At 30.8% G+C, this 26,680-nt stretch overlaps 1 protein-coding gene across 1 annotated transcript; it reads left to right on the top strand.

Moving 5' to 3' along the window:
- The first annotated feature begins 1,822 nt into the window (after positions 1-1,822).
- LOC132716710 (extracellular signal-regulated kinase 2-like) lies at positions 1,823-26,335 on the top strand. The gene is given in 12 exon segments (XM_060700034.1): positions 1,823-1,973; positions 4,241-4,460; positions 4,970-5,100; positions 6,133-6,302; positions 6,827-6,966; positions 7,559-7,616; positions 8,108-8,295; positions 8,298-8,347; positions 8,891-9,140; positions 9,579-9,676; positions 11,844-12,002; positions 22,695-26,335. Coding segments are annotated over 12 exon segments (1,716 nt in total). The 5' UTR covers positions 1,823-1,904; the 3' UTR covers positions 22,878-26,335.
- The last annotated feature ends 345 nt before the right edge of the window (positions 26,336-26,680 follow it).

Here is a 26,680-nt window from a genome sequence, read left to right as displayed (position 1 = left end):
TTAAGTCCAAGGAGAAGCTTGAGGACACCCTTCTCTGTCACAGTAATGTGGCTCATAAATTTAATTATTCAATTCATTCTCTCATGCCTTCATTTCATTCATTTTTTGAAATGCTGTTAAAATTCTGGCATAAAACACGTAAAGGTAAGACTTATTCTTAACTAAATATGGGGCCGATTTGGTAAAGGTCTGAAACGTCTTGGGTAATTTGAGGCCGATACGTCTTGGGGCCGAAATGATTCGAAATCCCCGCATTCCATAATTAAACAGTTAAACTTGCTGTTTTGCCATGTTTTTTTTTTTAAAAGCCCCAGAAATAGAGAATAATGAATGAGTGTAAGTTCAATACTGAATTTACAATGTTTAACAAAAAATGTAACAGAACCAAATATGGTACATATGACTGGGACTTAAATGTAACTTTCTGTCTCGGGTAATGAGTACCTTAATTTTTAGTTAGTTTTTCTTTTCACTATATGAGTTGAAACCCAGAGAAATAGATATCTAAATGCATTTATCACACACCCGTGTCGATTTTGCGACTCCTTAAATATGGTATTGCACGGTCGTGCATGTATTTTGACGTAATGTCATTAGCGTTATACAAACATAGTGTAAAGACGCACTAAATGTTAGCGTTATACTTTAGGCGCGTCAATGAATAATGACTCTTATTTCAGTTTAAACGGTCTGTATTTTGGGTATGTGATAAAGAGAATATTAAATTCGTGTAAGTTCATTACTGAATTTATTGCACGAGTTGAATAAAATTATATTATGCGAGCCTCTGGCTCAGTATTGAACTTAAACTAATTCAATATATCCTAGCTCTATTTATCACACACTCGTGCTGATTTTACGACTCCGTAAATATGGTATTGCACGACCGTGCATATATTTTGACGTGACGTCATTAGCGTTATACAAAAATAGTGTAAAGATGCGCTAAATGTTAACGTTATACTATAGGAGTGACAATGAAAAATGACTCTTATTTCACTTTAAATGGTCTTTATTTTGGGTATGTGATAAATAGAATATTAAATTCGTGTAATTTCATTATTGAACTTATTGCACTCGTTGAATGATATAATATTATGCTCGCCAGAGGCTCGCATAACATAATTTTATGCAACTCGTGCAATAAATTCAGTATTGAACTTACACTCATTCAATATCCTCTATTTATATGTGCCAGCTGTTGTCTCAATTAAAATAATATTATTTTGTATATTATTATACAGTTTTAGATCTACATGTGTATACATTTTACAAACTTTTCTCGCTTTTTTACCAGTATCATAGATTTATAAAATGATATCTTATAACTATTCAAAATATATATGCTGTGATATGGGCATAATTATGTTGTTCCGGTAATTTTTATATGTTTGGTCCACACGCCACAAGTGTCGTTTTATAAACAGGTGAGATTTCACTGCGCATTTCTTGATTGGACTGTGGTATTGGCACACAAAATATAAAAAAAAATAAGAGAAGAAACGATATCTGTACATGTACTATATATGCTAGTTAAATAGAATGGACATTTTAGTGGTGTTCAATCATTTAATGAACTTTGAACTTTCGGTTGATTGTCTAGGTAACAGCACATAAATGCACATGTTTTGATGACGTAATTATTGTAGTGAAGAAAGTAGTTTTTCAAATTTATCCATACACCTAATCGTTTCAAATAATCAAAATGTAATTTAGAAGAACACTTATTCCTGAAGTCAGTAATATATATGTACATTTATTTTATTTATGACATAGACAGACGATATAGGAATACAGTAATTCGTATCCAGCCGTCGTCTTAGAACTACTTTATTCGTGTAGCTAAACTTGTTCATGTGTTAACAGGTCAAATGGCTGTTGTCGTAGAATGAAATTTAGTCAAAATGAGCACATCGGAAGTTGAACCACACATCACAAAGAAATATGAAATCAAGAAAAGATTGGGGAAAGGAGTAAGTTGGACACATGAAATAATAGATAACACGATTTCCCCCCGATTATTGGCTTTCATTCCCAGTTTATTTCAACATATTTTCAGTGAAAAAAAAATCGATGTGTTCAAGCACGAATTACCTACCGGGTCAAATTCAACATTTTTTATTCGATATGTCCATCTGAGCGCAATTATTTGATATGATTCTTAAAATTTATTTAAGAAACCGTTTTCAACTTTATAGGACATGAACTCTTCGCCTTTCTGAAAAGTGAAGTAGATCTTATCCTGTTCCAAAATTGATTTGTCATGCAAATTATTTTATTTTTTAACTATACTGGAGTATGCTATATTCCGTTAATGTCAAACTCCTCGAGAGTACATAGACATGTCTGCACGTCAAAATGTGAAGAGTGTTAAAAAAGTTGTCTAAAATAGAAGAATATTAGCCCGTACGGCTAGCCAAAAGTTCTAGCCGTACGTGAGTCACGTACAGTACTAATAGCCGGGAGGCACTGTATTGTCTAGCTATACAGCACTTTTCAAAATTTTATGGAAGTCGAAAATGCATATGTTATTTTGTGTCTTTAAACGAGGATTTTAATCAAGTCTCTGCATTTGTCCTCGTGTGTACACTTTAATAAAGATGCTCCGCCATTTTGTAAAAAAATGAATACGAACAAGCGTTGTATAATGTATTTTGATAAAAGTGTCTAAGTTGTATGTTTTAAGTTATAACGTCCTTGATTTTCATGCTTATGATTTGTTGTTTTATTTGTATGAAAGATGAATTGTTAAATCATTTTTGATAATTAAGCACATGGATCGAATAAATAATGATCGGAGGGGAATTAATAATTAAATAAATAAATAAATAAGTAAATAAAAAGAATACTGAAAAAAAACGGTGAAAAGCAAAAATAATTTAATAATTTTCAAATACAGTATAGATAATTTTAAATATCGAACATCAAAGCACAATCAATTAAAAGCCTTAATTAAGGCAAACTTTCTTTCATAATGGACAAATTTCTATACCGTCGGTAATTGACGCAATTATCTTCGGCGTTTTTTTTATTATTATTTGAAAATTAAACTAAATGAAACAAAAAAATATCAACGTTTTGTTAACTATTTCAATTGATGTTATTTAACTGCAACCAAACGCTATTTTTCTCGACGTATTGAGATGACAAAAAATACTGTATTCGTATACTTTCTTTACTCTAGCCGACAAGGCGATTAATCTTTTAAAAGTAAACATACGAAGACAATTGCTGTGTCTTGTACAAATCCTGGCTTAAAGTCATAAAAAACATATGCATTTTTGACTACCATATAATTTTGAAAAGTGCCGTACGGCTAGCCAATACAGTGTGTCCTGGCTAGTCGTACGTGACTCACGTACGGCTAGAACTTTTGGCTAGCCGTACGGACCCGTACGGCTAGCCACTTCCTATTATTAAATATAACGGGGCTGAAAAACTATGGTGAGACATGTTTAGTGCACTTGCTATTGCTGCACTGACTGTGACTGACCTGCTCTAGGCGGGTGATTGCATTCAGTCTAGGCAGGACTTTTTTATTGCTATAGCAGGGACCAATAAAGGGCGGCTTCCCCATGAAATATTCTTTAAAATCATGCAGTTTTCCTCAAACATTGAATTTGTATAAAGTTTTTTCTTCCCCTTTTGCATGTAAATTTTATTAAGGATGGCGCTGCTTCCACAACCTGCAAAAAAACTTGCTTGGAAAGAACGAGAATTTATTATATTCTGAAGCTTATAATACAGGGGATGGTCATGGCATGTTGTTCGTGAGAGGGGTGTCACATATTCTTCTATAGGGATAGCATCCTTATCATGGTGAATCTTGTAGGGAAGGGATAACCTAGCATCTATATGTCTGAGTTCCGGTCTTGTGAAGCTAAAGCACATCTGTCACATCTTGATTCATAGGGCTGCTCACCTTTGGACATTTTCAATTTGATCTATTTGTGTTTTGGTGTGGGGAGACCATACTTAGGAACGCATATACAAGCTGGGGTCTGATTGGGATTTAACCTTTAGAATTTTAAGGCTTTATGTTCTGTATTGGAATTCTAAGGTTGGTTTGCTGTCTTTGGTGTCCTTTTTTAAGTTTTTGATAGCCTTGGGCTTGGACTATACATTAAATTCACAGACTGCTAAGGTTTCATTTGCTTTCTAGGATGTCCTGTTTAAGATTCTTCCAATCCTGAAATAAATTACTTGGGCTAATTGAATATATTTTTTACTTAAATTTCAGGCATATGGCATTGTTTGGAAAGCAATTGACAGAAGGACGGGAGAGGTGGTGGCTGTCAAGAAGATATTTGATGCTTTTAGAAATCAGACAGATGCACAAAGAACTTTTAGGGAGATAATGTTCTTACAGGACTTTGGAGATCACCCTAGCATTATAAAGTTACACAATGTTATAAAAGCTGAAAATGATAAGGATATTTACCTTGTGTTTGAATTTATGGGTATGTATTTTGTTAAATTCTATTGTATAATAAGAAAGAAAATATTATAATGGCATTTATGTCAAGAATTTGCATAGGTGGTTCTCCTGATTTTTTCACTTTCCAACTCTTTACATTGTAATGAATCAATAGTTACTGTTAGGATGATGCAGAAAAATAATGTAATAACTCCCCCAACAATGGTCAAATGTAGCAACATATATTCATAAAAGCATAATTTCAAAGAGAAGTACTGATAACTAAGTAATTTGCAAGATTATAACAATAGAAAAGTCCCTTTGAAGATAAAGTACATGCCAAAAAGGGCTTAAAAATATTCTATGACAGTGTGTTTCTTTTGAACATTATCTTGATTTAGCTATTATGTGTTATTCTATGCAGTTAAGGAACCATTTTTATGTGACAGTGTCCCCACTGGAAAAAAAAGTAAAGCATACTTTGATGTGGTCTTTTACTCCCTATATCCTGTTATCCTTGTCTGATAAATTTCTTGCATGATTTTATTCCAGAAACTGATTTACACAATGTTATTAAGAGAGGAAATATATTAAAAGATGTACACAAACGTTACATTATGTATCAGCTGTTTAAAGCAACAAAATATTTACACTCAGGGAATGTCATACACAGAGATCAGAAGGTAAGAAACATTTTCTTTTAAAAGTCTAAAAATAAAAAGTGTGATCTGTATGAAAATTTGCTAGAATTGTAATTAGAAACCTTGACATGAGGACAAACATATACTGGCCAAACAATATTCTTGAAAGATGACAAAGTTATGCATTGTCATTGATTTTTTCCCCTGTATTTTACAGCCGAATAAAGGCTGTTTCCCCTAGCCCTAAATAGGTATAATGCTACTATTTTCCCCCTAAAATGCCCTTTGCAAATTTTTCACTAGAGCCATGACTTAACAGCAGCTGACTTATATCAGCTTAAGACAGAACGCTGTCTCTACAGATAGCCTCTGCTATTTACCATGATTGAAATTGAATATTCTAAAATATGTGTGGGTAAACCATTCTCAGTTGTTAGAATTTGATTTTCCCCTTTTCTGATTTATCGCGCTATAATTTCCCCTTCAGAAAGCCACAGGTTGTTTTGACAATTGAAAAAAAACACTGATTGTACACAACTTTTGCATTCACACAATTAGGAGATAAGGTGATAAGCTTATGAATCGAGTATGATTCTTTTAATAAGAATTCCTTATTATAAGCAGAAATAGTTTATACAATATTGCTTTTATCAAAGTGTGTAGCGACCTTGGAAGGAAACAAAGAATTGGATTTGGAAAAATGTTGATATCAAACCTATGGCTATTCATGTGTTTAGACACTTGTTGCTTTGTTTGACCAACATTCTGCTCTTTACATTTATGACAAGATATATAGACACAATTTCGAATCTGTTCCTGGAAACAAACAGTACTGAGCAGTGAATGTAAAGTTTCTTGCCCAAGGAAATAATGGCTTGCACCTGATGGAGGTTTGAACCAACATAGCTAGAGGTCCATTGGTTACTAGTCAGATGCCCATTGGCAAATTGCTCATGTCACCACATCATGACTGGTTAAATAGAGAACGTATTGAGTATAACCTGTATGCAATTGCTTTGTTATAAGCCTGCTTTCATATACTTGTACATAAATTACATTTATTTTTATTTTTAGCCTTCAAATATCCTGTTAGATAGTGAATGTATGGTAAAAGTATGTGATTTTGGATTGGCCAGATCTCTCTCACAGATAAGTATAGACTCAGAAACAGGGGATCCAAATCTCACAGAATATGTAGCTACACGGTGGTACAGAGCCCCAGAAATATTACTAGCATCTCATAGGTGAGCTATTTTTTAATAGTTAATTGCAAAGAAATTTCGATAAGACTGTGTCTTCCCTGTCTGTGCCAAAGAGAGGTGACTTACATCCCATGTTCATCATATCAAGAACCAAAATAGCGCTAAATAGTTTGAAATATTGATAGACAATATCCTGTATAACATTTAGCTTTTCTGAAAGGAAACATCATTGTGTATATCAGCTCAATTAACTTATGTTAAGTTATTAATATGAAAATCTAAAATAGATAACTAAAATCAAGGCCAGATTGATAGATGGACACGTCCATTAAAGATTTTAAGCATGGTAAGGGTGAACATACAAACAAATTGTTCTTCTACCAATAACTGTCCAATATTGATTAATACTTTTTTAAACATTACAGTAATTTAATATGTTAGTAGTTTTAAATGCTCAGTGTTTGTTTATTTTAAATAATTCCCTAATTAAACCTTGGGAGAGGTTTTTTAACTTCTGTTACAATAAATCAAATGTTGCATAAAATGATTCACTTGCTTGTTTTAAGGTATACAAAAGGAGTAGATATGTGGAGTTTAGGTTGTATATTGGCAGAAATGCTGATTGGTAAACCATTATTTCCTGGTTCATCTACCATTAATCAGATAGAGAAAATAATGGCAACAATAGCTCGACCATCAAAAGAAGGTATGATTTGTCCTAACACCATATGAAAATGTAATGTAAATTCCCAGACCAAAAATAGATTAAATTTTAGCATTATGCTAAGTAATGCAAATGTATTTTGATATTTTATTTTAAGGTATTACCATCCTAATGCATTACCTCTGCTTTGAAGAGTATTCAAATAGGCTAGAACTACTGTTAACTACATTGAAGGGTTCAATCCCCAGAAGGGTCAACTTTTTTTTTCTTTCTTTTTTTCTTTCAACATTATTCATGTATCTCTCATGTCCCATTTTGAAAGAAAATAAGTGTTTAATTTTGATTTTTTAATTTATATAGGTATTTATTGGCTAAATAATGCTAAATCTAGTAATAAATATGGTACCTGATATTTTCAAAGTGTAATAAAATCAAAACTGGACGGTAAAAGTATTTCATATTTTACAAGATCAACCAATATACTTCTTTAAAAATTTAGGAAAACTTTGAAAACAGGTTGTCACCTTTGTCAAAATGCCATCTGCCAGTGAATATCACATCATATTCAATTGCTTTGATGTATCAAATGTAGTACAACATGTGTCTTCAAGGTTTTGTTGTTTTTTTTCTGCAGATATTGCCAGCATTAGATCAGCCTATGGTTCATCAGTTTTAGACAAGGCTGCTACCAGGTGAGAACATACTTTCTAATTTAATAAAATGATAATATCCAGGCATTATTATTATTCATAGTAATTAAAAAGGTCTCATGAGTTTTAGACTTTGTTTGAAAGCAGGATGAAAGAAGATGGTTGATATTTAAATAATAGCTCTATTTTCATAATCAAGTTTTCGCATACACAAAAATGTTATCTGTTGGAATAGTTAGATTTATTACATAAATATTGATATATATGCAAGTGTGCAGTGGAACAAATCAAAGAACAATTGTTTTTTTGTTGTTTTTTTTTCAGTCTAAATATTTTACCGTAAAACGTTTCAGAATTTAACCAGTTTTGTTGATGAAAATAAATTTTAACATTTTACTCCATACATTTACTTTATTTATTTTATATATATGGATATTTTATATAAATTTTCTTGTTATTTATTGATATTAGAAGTAGTTTACAGTATATCATTAACATACATACATCCATATAATATATTTTTGTTATTTCAGACCTAAGAAGTCATTAGAAGACATGATTGAGGATGCTCCAAAAGATGCAATAGATTTATGTAAAAAATTACTGCACTTTAATCCTGATAAAAGAATAACAGCAGACGAGGCATTAAGACACCCATATGTGTCTAGGTTCCATAATCCAAAGGAAGAAATCAGTTTGAATTATGATGTTGTACCACCATTATCGACGATGTCCAGCTGACGGTTGATGAGTACAGAACAAAGTTATATGAGGTATTATATTCATGATTCTGGTTAAATGTATGCTTAAACCAGTTGTTTACTTAATCAGTCGGTCAATAATAGTATTGGTTTTACTTCTTTGTTCATCCTTCTGCAGACAACTTAATGACAACTTATATAGGAGTCAACATGCTTTGACTTGGGAATAGTCCATTCTATGTTGAAGGGCCTTCAATATTGAAGTAAAAATTGAGCTGCCATCATTATAGTCTAGAGTTCGGTCATGCACAGATAATAAAATTTTACAAGTTAAAACCTTTATGGCTAACTATACAAGTCCGCACTGAGAAACACTAATTGCAATTTTTCATTCTCTGGATAGTTTTCCCCTATTTGATATTAATTTATTATGTAGTTCATCATTAAGAGGATTAGTTGGATTTTACCATCATAAGTTTAATATAAATAAAAATTTATATATGTTATTTTAATGATTTTATTTTGTATGTGAATGTAGTAAATTGAAATTGATTTACACATAATTTAAACAAAAGACTCTGTGTAAAACAAAAGAAAATCCTTGTTTTCCTTCAGATGATTATGCAAAAGAAGGCAGACAGGCGAAGGAAACGTCAGGAGATTAGAAGTGCTCAACATATAGCCCAGCAAGCCAGGGAAGCCACACCTCCTGACTATGATGATGAGGAACCGCCCCCTGGAGAACCTCACTCTCACTCTCATTATGCAAGTCAGCAACAGCAGGTTCAGCAGCGGTATGCCCGACAGGATCCGGACACACCTCCCCCCAGAGCTCATCATCAATCCTCATTCTCAGCAAGTCATGGTAAACTAACATATCATAGAATTTAGTCATAACTATGTGCTTATCTGTGATTTAGTTTATCTTTTGGGAAAAACCTCATTTCATAATTTATTAAAGCTGTATGAAACAATAAGAAGCAAGCAGCCTCTATGAAGATTTTGTACAAATAGTATTGCAATGACTAAGTTTTTAATATTCTGTCTATCACATTAACAAGAAATAAAGATATTGACTGCTTTACTCCTTGTAATAAGATGAGTAAAGATATTGTTCCATTTAAAGGACTTCTATAAATACAACATGTTTATACTCCTAAGTAGTGAAATGCACCACAAATGCATATATGAAGTGTTTTTAACAATTGAGTGAGCTTTAATTCAAACTTTTTAAAAACTTTGTTCAGCTTAAGTATATATTTCTTACATTAAACAATTACTAATTGTGTTCTTTGCTCAACAGTTGCATTTGGTAGAACAACCAAAGAGCAGCCACCCCCTTCAGCACCAGTAACCAAACAGAGAACATACATGAGGCCAAAGACTAATGAAAGTTCAGGGGTATGTGTGAATACTTGTATCACTTAACTGCAGCTTGTGATGGAAATTTTTGCTATTGTTTCTTTATATACATTTTAACCTTACTAAACTTTTTTTTACCTTTGATTTACTATAGAATGGCTACTAACCTATAAAATCTTGTAAATGACCTTTCATTGATTCGAAGATTTTTTGAAATTTTTAAAGAATCTTTATAAAAAAAAACCCAAAACAGTAGCAAGGATTTCCAAATGAATCTTGCAAAAGTAGTTTATTTATCACTGTAAAAATCATTTGATTTTTGAAAAAATAATAGATTGATAGCCAAATAAATCTTCAGGCTGTTTTTCCACATATTTACATGTACCACGGTCATTTACTTGAATTTTTATTTTAGTGCACGCTTACTATACATATATTCAGCAAAGTCATTATACTGACTTGCTTTAAATTCCTTACCACTACCACAAGGTCCATCTACATTTGTTTAATATTCTTTCTCTTACACTTTAAACTTACGCCCTAAATGTGCTTTTAACTTTCTCAGAAATGCATGCAAAGTGCTTTAATTGTAAATATTTAATATACTACATATTTAAATTCTGGCTGGAATGAATGATGAAATTGACATTTAGATATCACTTTAATATGAGACTGTTTAATGTAGTAAAATAGTAAAGCAGTCAAAATCTATTATTTGAGTTTTAAATTAATTTTTGTCACTGAATCTCCTTTTATAAGAAATTGTGCTAACTCCATAGATGTCCTAAATTTTGTGTTGGTTTTTAAAACTTCCTTGTACAGATTACATGTTCTGTGCTTGATACTTTCTGATTCTATTGTTATTATGTAATTATGTAAGATCTTGGTTATTGTTTCTGAAAAAAACATTGAAAAATGTTAATCATAAACATAAATATAATATCTGTCAAACAGAGAGTGTCTACTTTACTGAACAGAGAAAGAATTTCCTATCTCCTTAAGACTAGTCCCAACATTTTGTCATATAACAACATGCTAAAGGTGAGTTAGGTCAAGGGATTTTCTACACTTTGAAAACTTTTTTTCTGCATAACATTCACCCCTTTTGGGACCATTTTATACCTTTGAAATTTATTTATTTGCAGTAACTTGCAATATTTTGAGCTAAGAATATGAATACAGGGAAATTAAAATTAAATGAAGAAAAAGTATCCCCATATCTTTGAAATGTCATAGGCTTATGTAACAAGATTGTGATCATTCTATAAAATAAGAGTTTTTTACTTGAACTTAAGTATGGGTCAAAATTATATCTTTTTTATTTTAAATTACTAATTGTTGATAAAAGCAGAAAATCCTGATGGCTTATTGTTACTTTGCTGTCTGTAGCTTAGAAAAGAAGGTAGCTTACAGTTAATATGCTAATATATGCTACTGTACATTGACACTGCTTTATATATCCCAAGCTTTAGTTTGGCTAGAGCTTTGTGATCTTGATAATTTATAACTACAATTAATACATCAAACTGGTATACTATTATATTACTTAGATTTTGAACCCTAACATCTATCTAACTTTACTATTTATTTAAATTGCCTAAGTTTAATCTTAATGTTAGCTCAGGAACTTTTGTTTATTTATGAATAATTCCTTTTCCAGTTAAGAAAGCCTGAATCATTGAAATAAACAGCTAAATTTTGTGTTATTAAATGTATACATTAGATATCAGTGTATACCTTATGTTTGAATTAAAATCCATTGCACTGTCTTTTAAGTTGAATTTTGTTTATCTTTCATTAGACTCATTATTGTATTCAAGATTAAATTGACTAAACATTGATACCTTGTTTTTTACCAACTAGATCTGTACTGTAGTTTAGCACTAACCAGAAAAGCATTTGCAGTGGCAAAGTCATATTTTGTCAAGCTTTTTTTAAATACGCATTAATGAATGTTTATAATCATATTTAAACTATTATATTTAAGCTCAGAAAGATAAATTAAAGAGAATAGATGAACTAAATGTATTTGAACTGCCACAACTTAAAGTTCTTAAAAATGTGTTAGTCAACAAGCTTTTCAAGATGTTAAGGATAAAGTCATTTCCATTTTCAAATGGGATCTGTCTATATTTTTGCAATTTTTGTAATGATATCTGAGGTTGTAGGTATTCACAATTCTACTGTTGTTTTTTTTTATTTGCAGGATATGTATCCCCCAGGGTCAAGAGGTCGACAAGCTTCTGCCCCAGCTGGTACAAGAGGACCAGGGCGTCCAATATCTGGTGCATACGGACAACAAAACAATCCAATAATCACAAGAGATGAGAAGAGTGGCGGTCTTATGGTGAATAGTACAAGAATGGTAAGTCTGATTTCTTGTAATTTAAGGTAAAAACAAATTGTTAATGGCATTGCAGTCATTTAATTAAACTTTGATATGCCTTTAAAAAATGTTTGGTTAAAATCAATATGATCTGTTTTTCAGTTAAATTAGAGCAAAAAATCAACATATTCCTGAATGGTTTAATAGTTAATCTTAAACTTGTTTTTCTAACAGATCAAAGAAAAATTCAGTAGAAAAGTTCTATTATAATTCAAATCGCTTCCTTTCATGAACTTTGTAGCATTGAATATCAATTTCTTTTTGTCAGTGTTTTTACTCAATTTTTTTAGTCATTTTTTTTTCTCTCAGTGTTTAAACTGCTCTTTTCATTAGCTGAATTTTTAAAATTGAATCAATATACTTAAAAGTCTGCCATGAAAGCAAGTTATATCCTTATCATAAAAACACAGCTATATGTTGCTTCTTCTTTTGTTATATATGAAAGGTTTATGCTGAAATGTTTCTGCTTTACATAATTCATTATTGCCAAACATTTTTTAAAGTGTTATTTACAGCTTCATGTGTACATAAAGAGCATATCATGTTTCATGCTTCATGTAACAGTATTGAAATTACAAAAACAAGATGATAATATTATGTGTTGAATATATCATATTATATGTCCCTGTGATGTAACAGTAATCTGTTTCTTTGGTTGCACTTTCTGGATTGTAATGATAAAATAGCAAATATATGTGTTTTGTATGTTGTTGAAAAAGAAGGTAAAAATGAAATATCTGCTACTGAAATATAAATATGGGTGTAACAAAAGACAAACAATTATCTTTGTTGTAGTAATGGTAATAACTAGTATAAAATAGTTGTATGATATGTGTCCATACGTTTTGTTTGATTGATTTGCATGTGGCATGTTTTGGAACACATTTTAATGTGTAATTTTTAATCGTCAGAGTATAGTGAATACAGTCATTGTAATGCCAGACCGTAAATTTTGAATTATGTAAATAATACTGATATACACTTTGAAACCACCATTGTTTCATAAACTTTTTTCTTCTACACTAACTTGAAATAAATTATTTATTCAGTGCTATTGCAACATTGAGCATCAAAGTTCTATTTCTCGTAGAAATTTTGACAAAATAAGAAACATCACAAAAAATAGCATGCAAGATTGAAAAAAGAAAAATATTCATCTAACAGTGTTAGTTAAAAGTGTGTATCACTATATATCTCTATTGCAATAAAGGTAGAGCTGTAATTTAAAAAATTCGGATATTAAAGTTTTTAAATTTATACTGAAAGATTTAAGTGCATTCTTGTATGCATAATACATTAATTTTCTTAACTACTTTAACTGGAGAAAAGTTTGAATACCAATATAACTTAGTAACCCTGCTTTCCGTCTTCTAGGATTAATAGATCATTTTCTTTGGGCTCTTTTCGGCTATTTTCTGTTGTTTTTTCTCTTGGTCATCAATGTGACTAACCATGCTTGTGGTGTGACTTGATTTAATTTTTAATTCCGAACAGAAAGAAAACCCACCCGGGAATTCCTTTATTTTGAAAAGAATAGTTGCTAGTAAAATTTTTTGTAGTTTTTTTATTAAAATGCTTAAAAATTTACTTTTTTTAATTTTTTAAACTTTTAAAAATTTTTAAATTTTTAAAAACTTTGCTGATTTTGTAAAATCATTTTTTTTTCCCTTTTTTTTAGGTTTCCCTTGGCAAAAACTTTTAACCCTTTTGGTTTTTTTGTCCCAAATTTCCCCGGGGAAATAGCCAAAAAAGGTCCTGTTTTGCCCAAATAAGCACTGTTGAAATAAAACAAATACGTCTAAAATGTTTTTTTCCCATGTTTAAAACTGAATGTTGAAATAATTAACAAAATTTTTATTAAATGTTAAAACCTTTTAGATAAAATCATGGCTGGGGGGCCCTTAAATCCCGGGGAGCCCTCTCCCCCCAATCGGCCCCTTTTTTAATGTAAGTTTTAAATTTAAACCAAAACTTTGGTGAAAATAAATTTTCCCTTCTTTCACTATTGCTTTTTTAAACCTTTTTTTGATAGTAAAAAGATGAAAACAAAAAGTTATTTTTATTTACTGTAAAATCTTGTTGTGGAAAAAATAAAATTTTATTGTCCCAATGTTTAAGAATGTTTAATTTAATAATTTTGCGTTTTTAAGAAAACGGAAATGTCTAAAAAACCCAGGAAATATCTAAAAAACGGGAAAAAGTCTAAAACATATTTTTCCCAAAATATAGGCTTTTAATGGCTATAAAGAAAGGCAAAATATGAAAAAAGAATAAGTTACTATTAGTATTTACTTGAGGGAAAAGTTTAAAGTTTTAAATCATTTAAAAGATTAGTTTATTTTTTTCTTAAATTTATTGTTTCCAAATTAAAAACCAAAAACAAATTTTGGTGATGAATTTAACTAAACTTTGATCAACATAAATAAATTTAAAAATTTTGGGGAAAATTTGATTTTCTATATCTAAAGTCAATTTTAAAATTTACCCCAGTCAATATACCCTAAAGGGGGGTCAACCTAGAACTAATTGCCATTTTTAAAATTTTGGGTTTTTTCTAAAACTAGTATGTATGTACATTTATCCATAAAAAGTCCCGAACGTTTGCTGTTTGCCATTGCTTAGAAAATAATGCCTTTATTACATGATACCTTGGATTTCATGAAAAAATATACAGAATCAGGAAGTCAGTTTACATATCAATATTTATTGTAAAATTTTATCAAATATATCATTACAATATCAAAAAACGTAATTAAAAATTATAGTGTCAAATGACAATCAATAAAAATGCAGTAAGCATACGATTACCTACTTTTTTTTACTAAAACTGCATAAAAATATTTACCCCACCCACTAATGCATTTTAAAAAAGTATAACTTATATATTACAGGAATGTTTCCTGATAACATCATTAATGTTAATACGATTTCAACTGTCCATTTCATCAACAAAACGCATCAAGTCAACTTTAAGGTTTTCAAAGGAACGTTTATAACACACGAAAAAATGCAATTATAACGTAAGAGCCTCATGAGCTACTGCTATCATACCAACGTCTGTTTCGAGTTACTGACATACTCATGGTATTGTTGCAGAATAGTTTTTCTTTGATTGGTTGATTTTAAGGCGCTACAAACGCTAATTTGGTCACATGGCCAGAACTATGAAAGATGACTTGACTCACCGCGGGTATACAAACTAAAAAAACACCAGGTGTCAAAGGCACCACACCTGCTTGAGCTTAGCGATGTGCTTAGACTCAAGAAATTCAAACTAATTTAGTCCTCTTTTACAATCACGAAGTGATAATTAAACATTGGCTGAATTTCTTGAAGTTATTAATAAATTAATTGAAAAATAATTATATTTTGTTTGTGTAGAAGCTTACCTAGTGGAATGGATTTGACCACAGACACTTTCGTGTTGCATTATTTCATGCCAGCTGAGCTTTAAAACAATCTAAGCTGAATAGCCGACTCACATAAAAAGAAATATGGCCCCTTTATAATGGCTCAATTTCAAAACCTATATTGGGTAAGAGGGTTTTGTGGTGTAAAGCCAACGGACCTTATCGCCCCACCCAGCAATATAAATGATAAATCAGTAAAGAGACCAGTTTAATGTTATTAATTTAAGATGTTCGAAAGGTAATACCCCTTTAATTGAGCGGTTGTTTGCATATACATTGTAAAACCAAAGCTGCTAGGCCGTTCATTGAACCCCGCCTTTTCCTGTTGATCTTGTTTTTACCATATTTTGTTCCTTGCTATACTAACAAACTTGCCAAAGTTCTATACATATAACAATTGATTAATACTTTGCTCAACAATCTCAAAAAAATTTACACTTATAATAAAAACAAGTATATTCATTGGTCAATTCAAAAAGAAAAAATAACTTTATTTTTCCCCATTTACAATTATTTAAAAAATGCAAATAAAGATTATTATACATGTAACGTACATTTGATTTCATATAAAAGTACCAGTTTAAATTTTACACATGTCATTATTCCCTTTTATTGACTTGAGTAACAAATGGCAATGCACAGACACTCTAACTTTATTTTCAAAAATTAATGTAAGTCAAAGTTGAATTCACCAGAACACGCTGAGTCACCGCCGCCATTACCTGTGCAGGATGCAAACCAGTTGACCAGTACTAAATGCCCTTACTTTCCTCTTTATATGCCAGAGCAGTGGCACCAAAGCAAATGACCGCTAGATTTCATGATTCAATCCTGTATCATTGTTTGGAATCGCCCGGTTCATTAGCCCCAACTGCCCAATTGACTGAAAATTTAAGTTTCGGAAAATCCTTACCTTCTTATGTTGTACAACATGTTAGATCTAATTCCAGTCACTCTTTTTCGACTTTTAGCCTATTTGGATTTTATTAATAAGGCTTATTTTAGCAAATCTTACAGGACAATTTTTTTATGTCGGTCCGTGAATTTGGATTTTTGACTTAGAAAAAAAATTGAAGTAGATTATTTAGAAATATAATTGCTGCGAAAAATTATATTCTAGACTATCAATTTCGGTATCAAAAACGTTTTTAAATCTAGTTATTGCCCATTTATCTTAAAATTGTCACAAGGCATCGTCATATTTGTCAAAATGTAATGTCTTGAAATCATGTTAAATTGATATTACACGTGTCTGGTTTCCAACGGCTTGAAAATAGAAGTGCTTCCATTTTCGTGAACGCGAAAGCGGCCACTAGATTGGCTGATTAAAAGGTTACATGACCGTGACCTTCTTTTGTCGATCATCGTCAGATCTTTTTTTTTATACAAATACAACATAAGAAGAAACTCAATTTGATGGAAACTCAGTAGGTTTGAGGGGTTTGGAATGTGAATGGGGACCTGGGTTTTATTCCAGGGCTGAGGGAGGGCACCTTTTTATTAAATTTATCTATTTTTTCGCAAATGTACCCTTTTGGGGGCACATTTGGGACAGTTTTATTTCAAAAAATTTAAGGCAATAGTAATGGTAAAGTACTTTAAAAGTCCCCCGGAAAAAGATCAGCGGGGATCCGGATTTCTGTCTGATATGTCCCTGTTTTCCGGAATTTTGGGCCTTTTCCTGTTTTGTTTATTTTTGGGCCGTCCTTTTAAATTAAATGCTTCTCTGTTACAATTTTTCAATGATTGTATTAGAACACGAGGTCCCTCCCTTTAGACGAAAGCTTTCATAATTTGTAACCCAGGCAGACGAATTTCTATGCCCACTGATCACCACTATCTATATATTTTCATGGTAGTGCTTTTATAATTTTAATCTAGAAAACAAAATAGTATTAAAAGATTTTTTCTTATTTAAGATACTTTATCTAGCAAGAGGTTTCCACGAAATACACCATCCAGGCTTGAAATTTTGGGAGCTACAGAACTTTCTTTCAGCAGATGTATCTGCTATATAATGTTTTGTCCAAAAGATTTTTGGGGACATGGATTTTTGGATTTATTTCAAATTCAAAGTGATTGTTTTTCCAAGCAGCACATATCCTTGGTATCCCCTTTTCCCCAACTCGAATACGGACAGAAGATTTTGTTGTCATTGATTGACTCTTTGCCGAAGTTTAGGCCAGGAACTTGGTTTATCTGGAACAAAAGATCACTGGTTTTTTAAATAAAGATCAAATAGATTACAGATATATCATTTTGCAAATATTGATCAAAATATAATTAAAGATTTAAAACAGTAAGATTTCCATTATTAGTAAAAATATATCAATTATATTATTGCATTGCTATTTATTTCAAAGTTTTCATGTTGTTGAGTTAAAACTAAATTTAAAAAAAAAAAAAAAAAAAAAAACGACCAAAAATTTGTTCAGAATAACGACACAGTTTGATGACTATGTGTTTGTTTACATTAATTATCTCGCATTTAAACAAGTTTCAAAACTAAACGGTATAATCTTGCCATTATTAAAATTGATAATGACGCATAGAAATTCCAAAAAAAAGTAACTTTGAATTTTTTTACTTGTCGCCCAACCAATGGTAAAAACTTTATTTAAAGCGAAAAATTTAAATCAAAAATAAGAGTAGCAAAATAATAATCAAATGTTAGATTTATGTTCCGTATTTGCTTCGTAGAACAAAAATCACTCAACAAGCGAAGTTAAAATTATCAAAATTCATTCTTTTTGTTTCGTATAAATTATAAAGAAAATGACAAAATTGCAAATGAAAGAATAGTCACAAAAATTTACGTCTAGGTGTATTTTTTTCATGTATTTTCAAGCTTTTTTCCAATAAGTATTTTTTTTTTTTTCACAATGGCGCAAGCATGAATTATTGGCCGATTTCTTTATTATTAACCGTTATCATCGAAAGATTTGCCGATAAAACATTCTGAAAAAATTGTATTAATCTAAACCTATCTAGATTTAGAGTAAAAACCTTGTATTTTACCTCAAACGGTTTAGAAAAATTCCAAAACGCAGGTTGTTGGAAAGCCGTCATAGATTCAATATGGGCGCCGCCATACTTATTTTCATTGACGTCACAAGCAATGCGCGTGAAATCTAGTGGTATTAGTAGCGTAGTCGGATCATGTTTTAAAAAGGAAAAAATCGCTAAATAAAATCGTTCTTATCTTTTTAATTGCAAACGCAAAATTTTGGGACTTTTTATGGTAAGCACTTAAGATTAAGTTCTTTCGTGAGGTGTTGATAAAAATTCTGTTGCAATTAGTTCTAGGTTAATCTTTACATTTACTGGCCTAAAGACATATGCTTCAATGCAATAAATGGCACCTTTTATGTAACAGTCCTTTGAATTCAAGGATCCTGAAATCATATCCCACTTTTTAAATGCTTACATATATCCTTGTGGTATCGTACCAGTACTGGTTAGTTCAGAAAGCTAACTCATACATGATGAAACTGTCATTTTATGTATCAAAATGGAGCGTTAATGAATGTTTTAAATCTAAATTACATTTTCCTGTGGTAGAGGTGTACATGTAGACCCGCTTCAGTTGCTTTTCTGTCATACATATCTATTTTTGGAACTGTATGTTGTTTCATCTCAAAGATATTTTGAGTAGGTTAGAACACCTCCCTAGTGTTGTTAATCTGCATGAAGATAATTTATTATTTGATAATAATTAGTGTTTAGAATAAAAGTAATACTTTCAATTATTTCTTGTTGTTTGCTTATTATACCCCCAAAAACGAAGTTTGGGGGGGTATATAGGAGTCACCCGGTGGTCGGTCGGTCGGGCGGTCGGTCGGTCGGTCCAGACGTCCGTTGCATTTTCCTTGTCCGGAGCATAACTTGAAGACTAATGGTTGGAATTCAATATAACTACATACAATGGTCAAGCACATTGAGAGGAAGTGCAGTGCACAAGAACCATAACTCTATCTTGACTAATTACAGAGTTATTGCCCTTTGTTACTTTTCCTTGTCCGGGGCATAACTTGAAAACTACTGGTTGGAATTCAAAACAACTTCATACAATTGTCAAACACAATAAGGGGAAGTGCAGTGCACAAGAACCATAACTCTACCTAAAGTAATTACAGAGTTATTGCCCTTTGTTGCTTTTCCATTGCTTTTTTTTGTCCGGACCATAACTTGAAGACTAAATGTTTGAATTCAATATAACTACATACAATGGTCAAGCACATTGAGAGGAAGTGCAGTGCACAAGAACCATAACTCTATCTTGACTAATTACAGAGTTATTGCCCTTTGTTACTTTTCCTTGTCCGGGGCATAACTTGAAAACTACTGGTTGGAATTCAAAACAACTTCATACAATTGCCAAACACAATAAGGGAAAGTGCAGTGCACAAGAACCATAACTCTATCTAAAGTAATTACAGAGTTATTGCCCTTTGTTGCTTTTCCATTGCTTTTTTTTTTTGTCCGGACCATAACTTTAAGACTAATAGTTTGAATTCAATATAACTATATATAATGGTCAAGCACATTGAGAGAAAGTGCAGTGCGTAAGAACCATAACTCTATCTTGACTAATTACAGAGTTATTGCCCTTTGTTACTTTTCCTTGTCCGGGGCATAACTTGAAAACTACTGGTTGGAATTCAAAACAACTTAATAACAATTGTCAAACACAATAAGGGGAAGTGCAGTGCACAAAGAACCATAACTCTATCTAAGTAATTACAGAGTTATTGCCCTTTGTTGCTTTTCCATTGCCTTTTTTGTCCGGACCATAACTTGAAGACTAATGGTTGGAATTCAATATAACTTCATACAATGGTCAAGCACATTGAGAGAAAGTGCAGTGCACAAGAACCATAACTCCATCTTGACTAATTACAGAGTTATTGCCCTTTGTTACTTTTCCTTGTCCAGAGCATAACTTGAAAACTACTGTTTGGAATTCAATACAACTTCATACAGTTGTCAAGGACATTAAAAGGAAGTGGCAGTGCACAAGAGCCATAACTCCATTTTGACAAAATACAGAGTTACTGCCCTTTGATGCTTTTCCTTGTCAGGAGCATAACTTAAAACATACTGGTTGGAATTCAAAACAACTTCATACAATGGTCAAGCACAATAAGAGGAAGTGCAGTGCACAAGAACTATAACTCTATCTTCAGTATTTATAGAGTTATTGCCCTTTGTTCCTTTTCTTTGTCTTTCTGGACTTATTACAGAGTAATTCAATTAAACTTCATCAATGGCCAACCACATTGAAAGGAAATGCAACATATAAGAACCACAATTATCTTTAATTGCCCACAACCATAACTCTATATTTCAATTCTTTTACAAGGTATTCTGTTACAAGTAACATCCTCATTTCAGAAGCAGTCTTGTGGGGGTATTAATCACATTTAGTGATAGTTCTAGTTGTAAATACATGTACCACTAATTTGCTGCATGATAGTCTCGTAAGCATAGTTTATTTTTTTGTCTTGTAAGCATATTTATCCAGATCAATATTTAATGATATGTATAAAAAGTCTTTAATGTCAGTCCAACTTGTGGTGTGGTCATTTGACATAAAGTGTTTGTGGGGCCATACAGTAATTTTTCAAGCCTTTTCTTGTAAATTGGCATCATTTCTAGTGGTTACATTGTCTGTCTAGGAGGGCTTCATAATGAATCAATCATACATCAGGTTTCATGTATATTGTCCATATTGTGTCTTAATAAGACATTGAAGTTAGATTGGAAAGGTGCTTTGCAATTTGCATGCTGAATAGAGAATTGTTCATTACTTTTGAATGAAGAGTTGCTGTAGCTTTCATTTATGGTACCAATCTGTCTGGAGCAAAAGCTTTCATATATACATCATGATTGCTCAATTCATTAGAATTGTCACCACGATAATTTTGACATATATACATACATGTACATAATTATATCGGTCCTAAATTAACATAGCAATAACTGAAGGTTGAAGGTCAAAGACTAGGTTTAGTTTGGTTTGATTGGATCAAGTTAACTTTCAAATTATATTCCGATGGTGACTTTAAAGAAAAATTGTCAGTACACATGAATCGTTAATGCTTGGTTATACCATAATAATAATAATAGCACAGAATATCATTATTAGGCTTACATAATGTTTTGGTCAAGTTCTTTTTTATACCAAGAACATAAAAAATGATAAATTTTGCAGACAAGCCATTTCGATCTATTCAAGAACATTGTCATATCTTACTTAAAAAAATTTATATGTATATAGTAATATTTCCTTTGAAAAAAAATGTACTTTTGAAGAGATATAATTAATGGATGATAGTAACAGTAATATTTCATACATGATATAAAAGCCTGTTTCAATTAATAATGTATTATAAAATCTATGTTTTATTTATTACTTATGGTATATCTGATAAGTTTACATATTTTTACTGATATTTCAATATTCTTCAATTGTTGCATTTAAAATCATGCTATTATTACAGCATAAAAAGGCTGAATTACAATCTAAAAAAGGCGAAAGTAGGAAGAAATCAAAAAAGGACTAACCATGGCTGTATGTTGTTGTAACAAGTTGATAAATTTCCTGGGCAAGAGCTTTTTTTCATGCAGCAATGTAGAAAGACTGTTGTTAAACCCATGTGATATTTTTTTGTGTTCATTTTGTTACACTTTTATGCAAAATTAAGTGCAGTAGTGCAAGAAAAAAATGAAAAATGACAACATTAAATGTATAGTCTTTTTGATTTTGCTACATGATAACTATAATTTGTTTCTAAGTATGATGTGTAAACATAGCACCAAAAAAAAAAGCACAAATATTAATATTACTGTCAAGCATTGATATTGTGAACATTTTGTTTCCTCTACTTGTATTTAACATTCATATGAAATTATAGCACACTGTGGTCTGTTGTATATTTTCACTTCACTTCTTAATTTCAATTTTTGTGGTTTTTAATAACCATTTATAGTTTGATATGGAAGTACTTTTTATTTTGGTTTTATCAAATAAAATTCATGTAGATACTAGTGTAGGATTTATATAGTTAACCCAAATATGGAGTCATGATTATTGTATAAAAGTTACAAAAGAAGAAAAATGTTACAATTGTCTTTTGTTACACCCTCAATAACTTATAGAAAAATAAATATTGTAATGTTTTATTCTATTAATTATTAACATATAAATATATATTTGTAATTTGAAAATTATGAATGAAATCCTGAAATGATATTGTAGGTTCCGGGTTCAAGACCAAACTCTGCATCACAGCCAAGACAGAAACCTGTGTACGGCCGTAAGCAGTTTAGCAATGCAATCAACAACCCTTCCTCTGGTGCTCCAAAGGCTGTATTTGGTAGTTATACACAGAATTTTGGTACCATTACATCAAGTGGCCTTGCTGCTATCAAGAAATCTTGAAAAAGAAAATTGTAAGGATTCAGTATAGTCAGTGTCACAGAAAAGAATTACGTTGAAGGAGATTTTATTGTAAATCAGCAACTGACGTGTTCATTGCATGCCCTGATATTCATGACAGGGTGTTTACTTTGTGTCATACACTTCACTGTTATACTATGTACACAATAATGTCTACAAGACAAGAGTGCACATTTTATATGTCATTTTTAATCCAACTGATTTTGTTAAACATGAACAAAATGAAATAATTGTAAATAAAATCTTGACTATGTTAAAAGATTGCCACAATGTTCCAAACCAAGACATGGAGGGTTTTGCTTCACTTCAGTTTGAAAAGGTCCTTTTTACAATAATGATTACATTGTGTGTGATGAATATTATGTAATAAAATACATTGTAATGTTAAAGAAGATAGAAGTGCTGAAATGAAGCTTAACCATGTTGCACCGGCCAGTGTGGAGAAGACAGGAAAAAAAGCCAAACTTAATCAGTATTACACTGTCTGTACATAAAACATTTGTTTGATTGATTGATTAAAAAAAAGCTAAATCATTAACTAGCAAGTAAGGACAATTTATGGGTAATAAGTGAAATAACAGATTTTTCTGGACTACTTACAAATGAACGTGGTTTAATTTTGACTAGTCTAAACTGAATTTCATATTTTGTGCTATTTATTTCAGGATCAAAATAGTCATATTAGAAGTCAGCAGTATTAAGTCTGGTCAGGGAACAAAGACATACTAACTGACTTTTTACTGTTGGCTTTAGGTATACATGACATTTAATGATTATTAGATAATAGTTATTTTTCATACTTCCGTCCATGAACTTATTGTGTTCCATCCATTATTTTTATTATTTTGTTAATTAATTAATGTGCTATATATGCCAAGTTACAATATCCTCAAGTTTCTTTTCATTCATAAAGATCCTGTACTAAAATTGATCAAACTTTTGTTCTAATGAAAGGGTAATTAAGTAAATGTTGAATTAAATATCTAAAAATAGAACATACAAAATTAAGATTGTTGTAAAAAAAAAGATTTCATTTTGGTATCATGGGATGAAATTTGATTAAAAGAACATATCAAATGTAGTTTTCCAAAATTTTATCATATTTTAGTAATTACCATAATGATGAATAATAGAGATATAGTAAACTCTACCTGTATTGATATCACTTATGTCATGATTCTTTCATTCATTTACCTTGGTCCCTGCCAGCTTCTACCATAATCTTGTGTAAGCTGTTCTGCATATATTGTTCATAGCATAAAGTGATAATTTCATTATTGATAAGTGATAATTTCATTATTGATAAGCATTTATAATGATAAGCTTGATTTGCACCAAAATGCATCCAGTAATTTCTGTAATTAACTTAACTTCTTTTATATACCAATAATTGCATTTTAAATGTATCTGATAAACATTAAACAATGTGAGGCATCGGTTAAATACATTAAGTACAGACATTTTGGTTATAAGGATATTGAAAAGTTGGGATAATGTTTCACCTGTCTCCTGGATATTAATATTTGTGGAGTTTACTATACAAGTATGTTTCTTATATTGTAAATAATTTAAATATTGATTATGGGAGTGTGATAGACTTGAAGTTTTATGCAATTGTACATATTTAGTTTTTTGACCTTGATGTAAATATACAGATTATTTAAAGTTTTTGTTGTCCTGCAAGATGTGTTATGTTACCATTAACAGTGATTCTTGTACATTGTATAGGTGTTTAAACAACAATATTATATTATACACCATGATTATTATTGTTAAACTGTATTAGAGTTTTAAAACCATATCTGTGATCAGTGTATTTTTTTTTCATTTGCCACTTGTTGTTAACCTTCAGCTCTTGTGTCAATTTATGGTTGTGTATTCAAACATTAGGCAAAATATCACAATAAAAGTGTCCATTTTGTTGGCTCCATTTTCTTGATTTACATTAATGTCTCCACAATGACCTTGTCTTATATCTTATTATTCATCACATTATAGAATCTGTTTTATTATTTTATACCTACATAAATGTACAAAGGTCTTTTTGAAAGTTAAGTTTCCAGATAAACTAATTTATATGACACCAAATTCTTTATAGGGAGCTAACTCTTGAGGTTATTCAAATCTACAATCTGTATATAATGACAGTTTACCTCCCTTAGATATTTAACAAATGTTTGTCAATAGGAAGGTGGTCTTATTTTGTAGTCAAACTACATACATTTACATACATTCAGTTGTAAAGTTAAACTTTCTTGCTATGCTTCTACATTTATACTATTACAAAATAAACCAAATGGTATAATTATTAATAAGACATTGTGATACTCAGAGCTCCCCTAGAAATTTATTATTTATTATTAAAAATCAAAGTCATTTTCTTTTGGTTACTATTCTGTAGATCAAGTATGTTTTTATCATATTCAGTAGAGCTCCATTCTGAAACAAAAAGGATATTTCAAAACTTAAGTGCTATTTTAGCTAAGATAAAGTTATTTATTTTAAGTTGTAGATATTTTAAGCTTGTTATTTGACTAGAAGCTAAGAGATTAACATGACTATAAAGGAATGTCTCAATTTCCGTACAGATGACGTCATATTAACTCATCCCTATACAAATTTTAATTTCCTTGCATGTTGTATCACCATGGTTACCAAAGAATGTCATTAGATGTTGTAGCGTAGGAACACTATTGGTCTAGGGTTACAAAAAATATTTTAGTTTTTTTTACAATAAGTAGGTAATATAGAAATAATATTCAAAGAGATTATTATCATTTATGGTTAGACATTATTCTTAGTTGCCACCTCTCATTACATATTACATTTCATTTTGATCATAATTGTTGTGTTATTCTTTTGAAAAATAACTACACACAAGCTTACTGTAGTGAGTGACCCAGCAAGGTTGTAGGTAAAACTACCAACACTCGACATATTTCTTTTTGTGTATGATATACTTAAAAATATCTATCACAGATCAATTATATATACATGTATATGATATATCATAAAACTAATTTGTTTAAAGTGTGAAAGCTGAAACTTTAAAATTTTAACCATGAGTTTTATGTTTTATTTTAATAATTGATTTTTAAAATATTTTTATCCACAAAAATGTTGCCAGTTTTCATATATTTTTACAATTGAATTTCATTTTTTTATTCACTCAACATTCCATTTACCATTATATAGTGAAAACATGATCAATATTGCATGCATGCTATATTTTTCTATCAATGTTTTTACATCAATCTAATTTAAAAATATGTTTTCTTTTGATATCATGGTGTGGACAACATACTGTAGTTAGAAAGATGTGACAGCTCATTTGATGTTGTACATTGAATGTTTTATGTCTATCTGCTAGAAACATTAACATTTTGTATGTATTCATAGCCATGTTTATGAGAAAAGAAATAAAAATTGTGATCACATAATGGTGTTTGTTCTTTTCTTTTCTATCTCAGCAAAGTCAACGTTATAAAAGAACATGTAATAGTTTATCGATATTTGCTTTTTACCTTTATTTTATCCTCATATTGTTTTTATCGTATTTGGAAAGTGATTGATACATCATTATTATAAGCAACAATCGAAAGCCAAAAAACTCAAAGCACACATCTACAACATGAGTTTGCCGGTGATTGGTATTGTAATAAAAGAGAACATTCTTTGGCTTTGTTCCTTAGATTATTACAGCCTGGCGTTCCACTCACCTCATAAAATAACTTTAAAAAAGTTAACTGCATTCAGATTGTTATTGTTAATGACAGGGTGTCTGC

The sequence above is a fragment of the Ruditapes philippinarum genome, unplaced genomic scaffold (assembly GCF_026571515.1).
Source record: "Ruditapes philippinarum isolate M1 unplaced genomic scaffold, ASM2657151v2 ctg515_1_1_1_1, whole genome shotgun sequence".
Lineage (NCBI taxonomy): Eukaryota > Metazoa > Mollusca > Bivalvia > Venerida > Veneridae > Ruditapes > Ruditapes philippinarum.
This window is presented reverse-complemented; position numbering and strand designations above follow the sequence as displayed.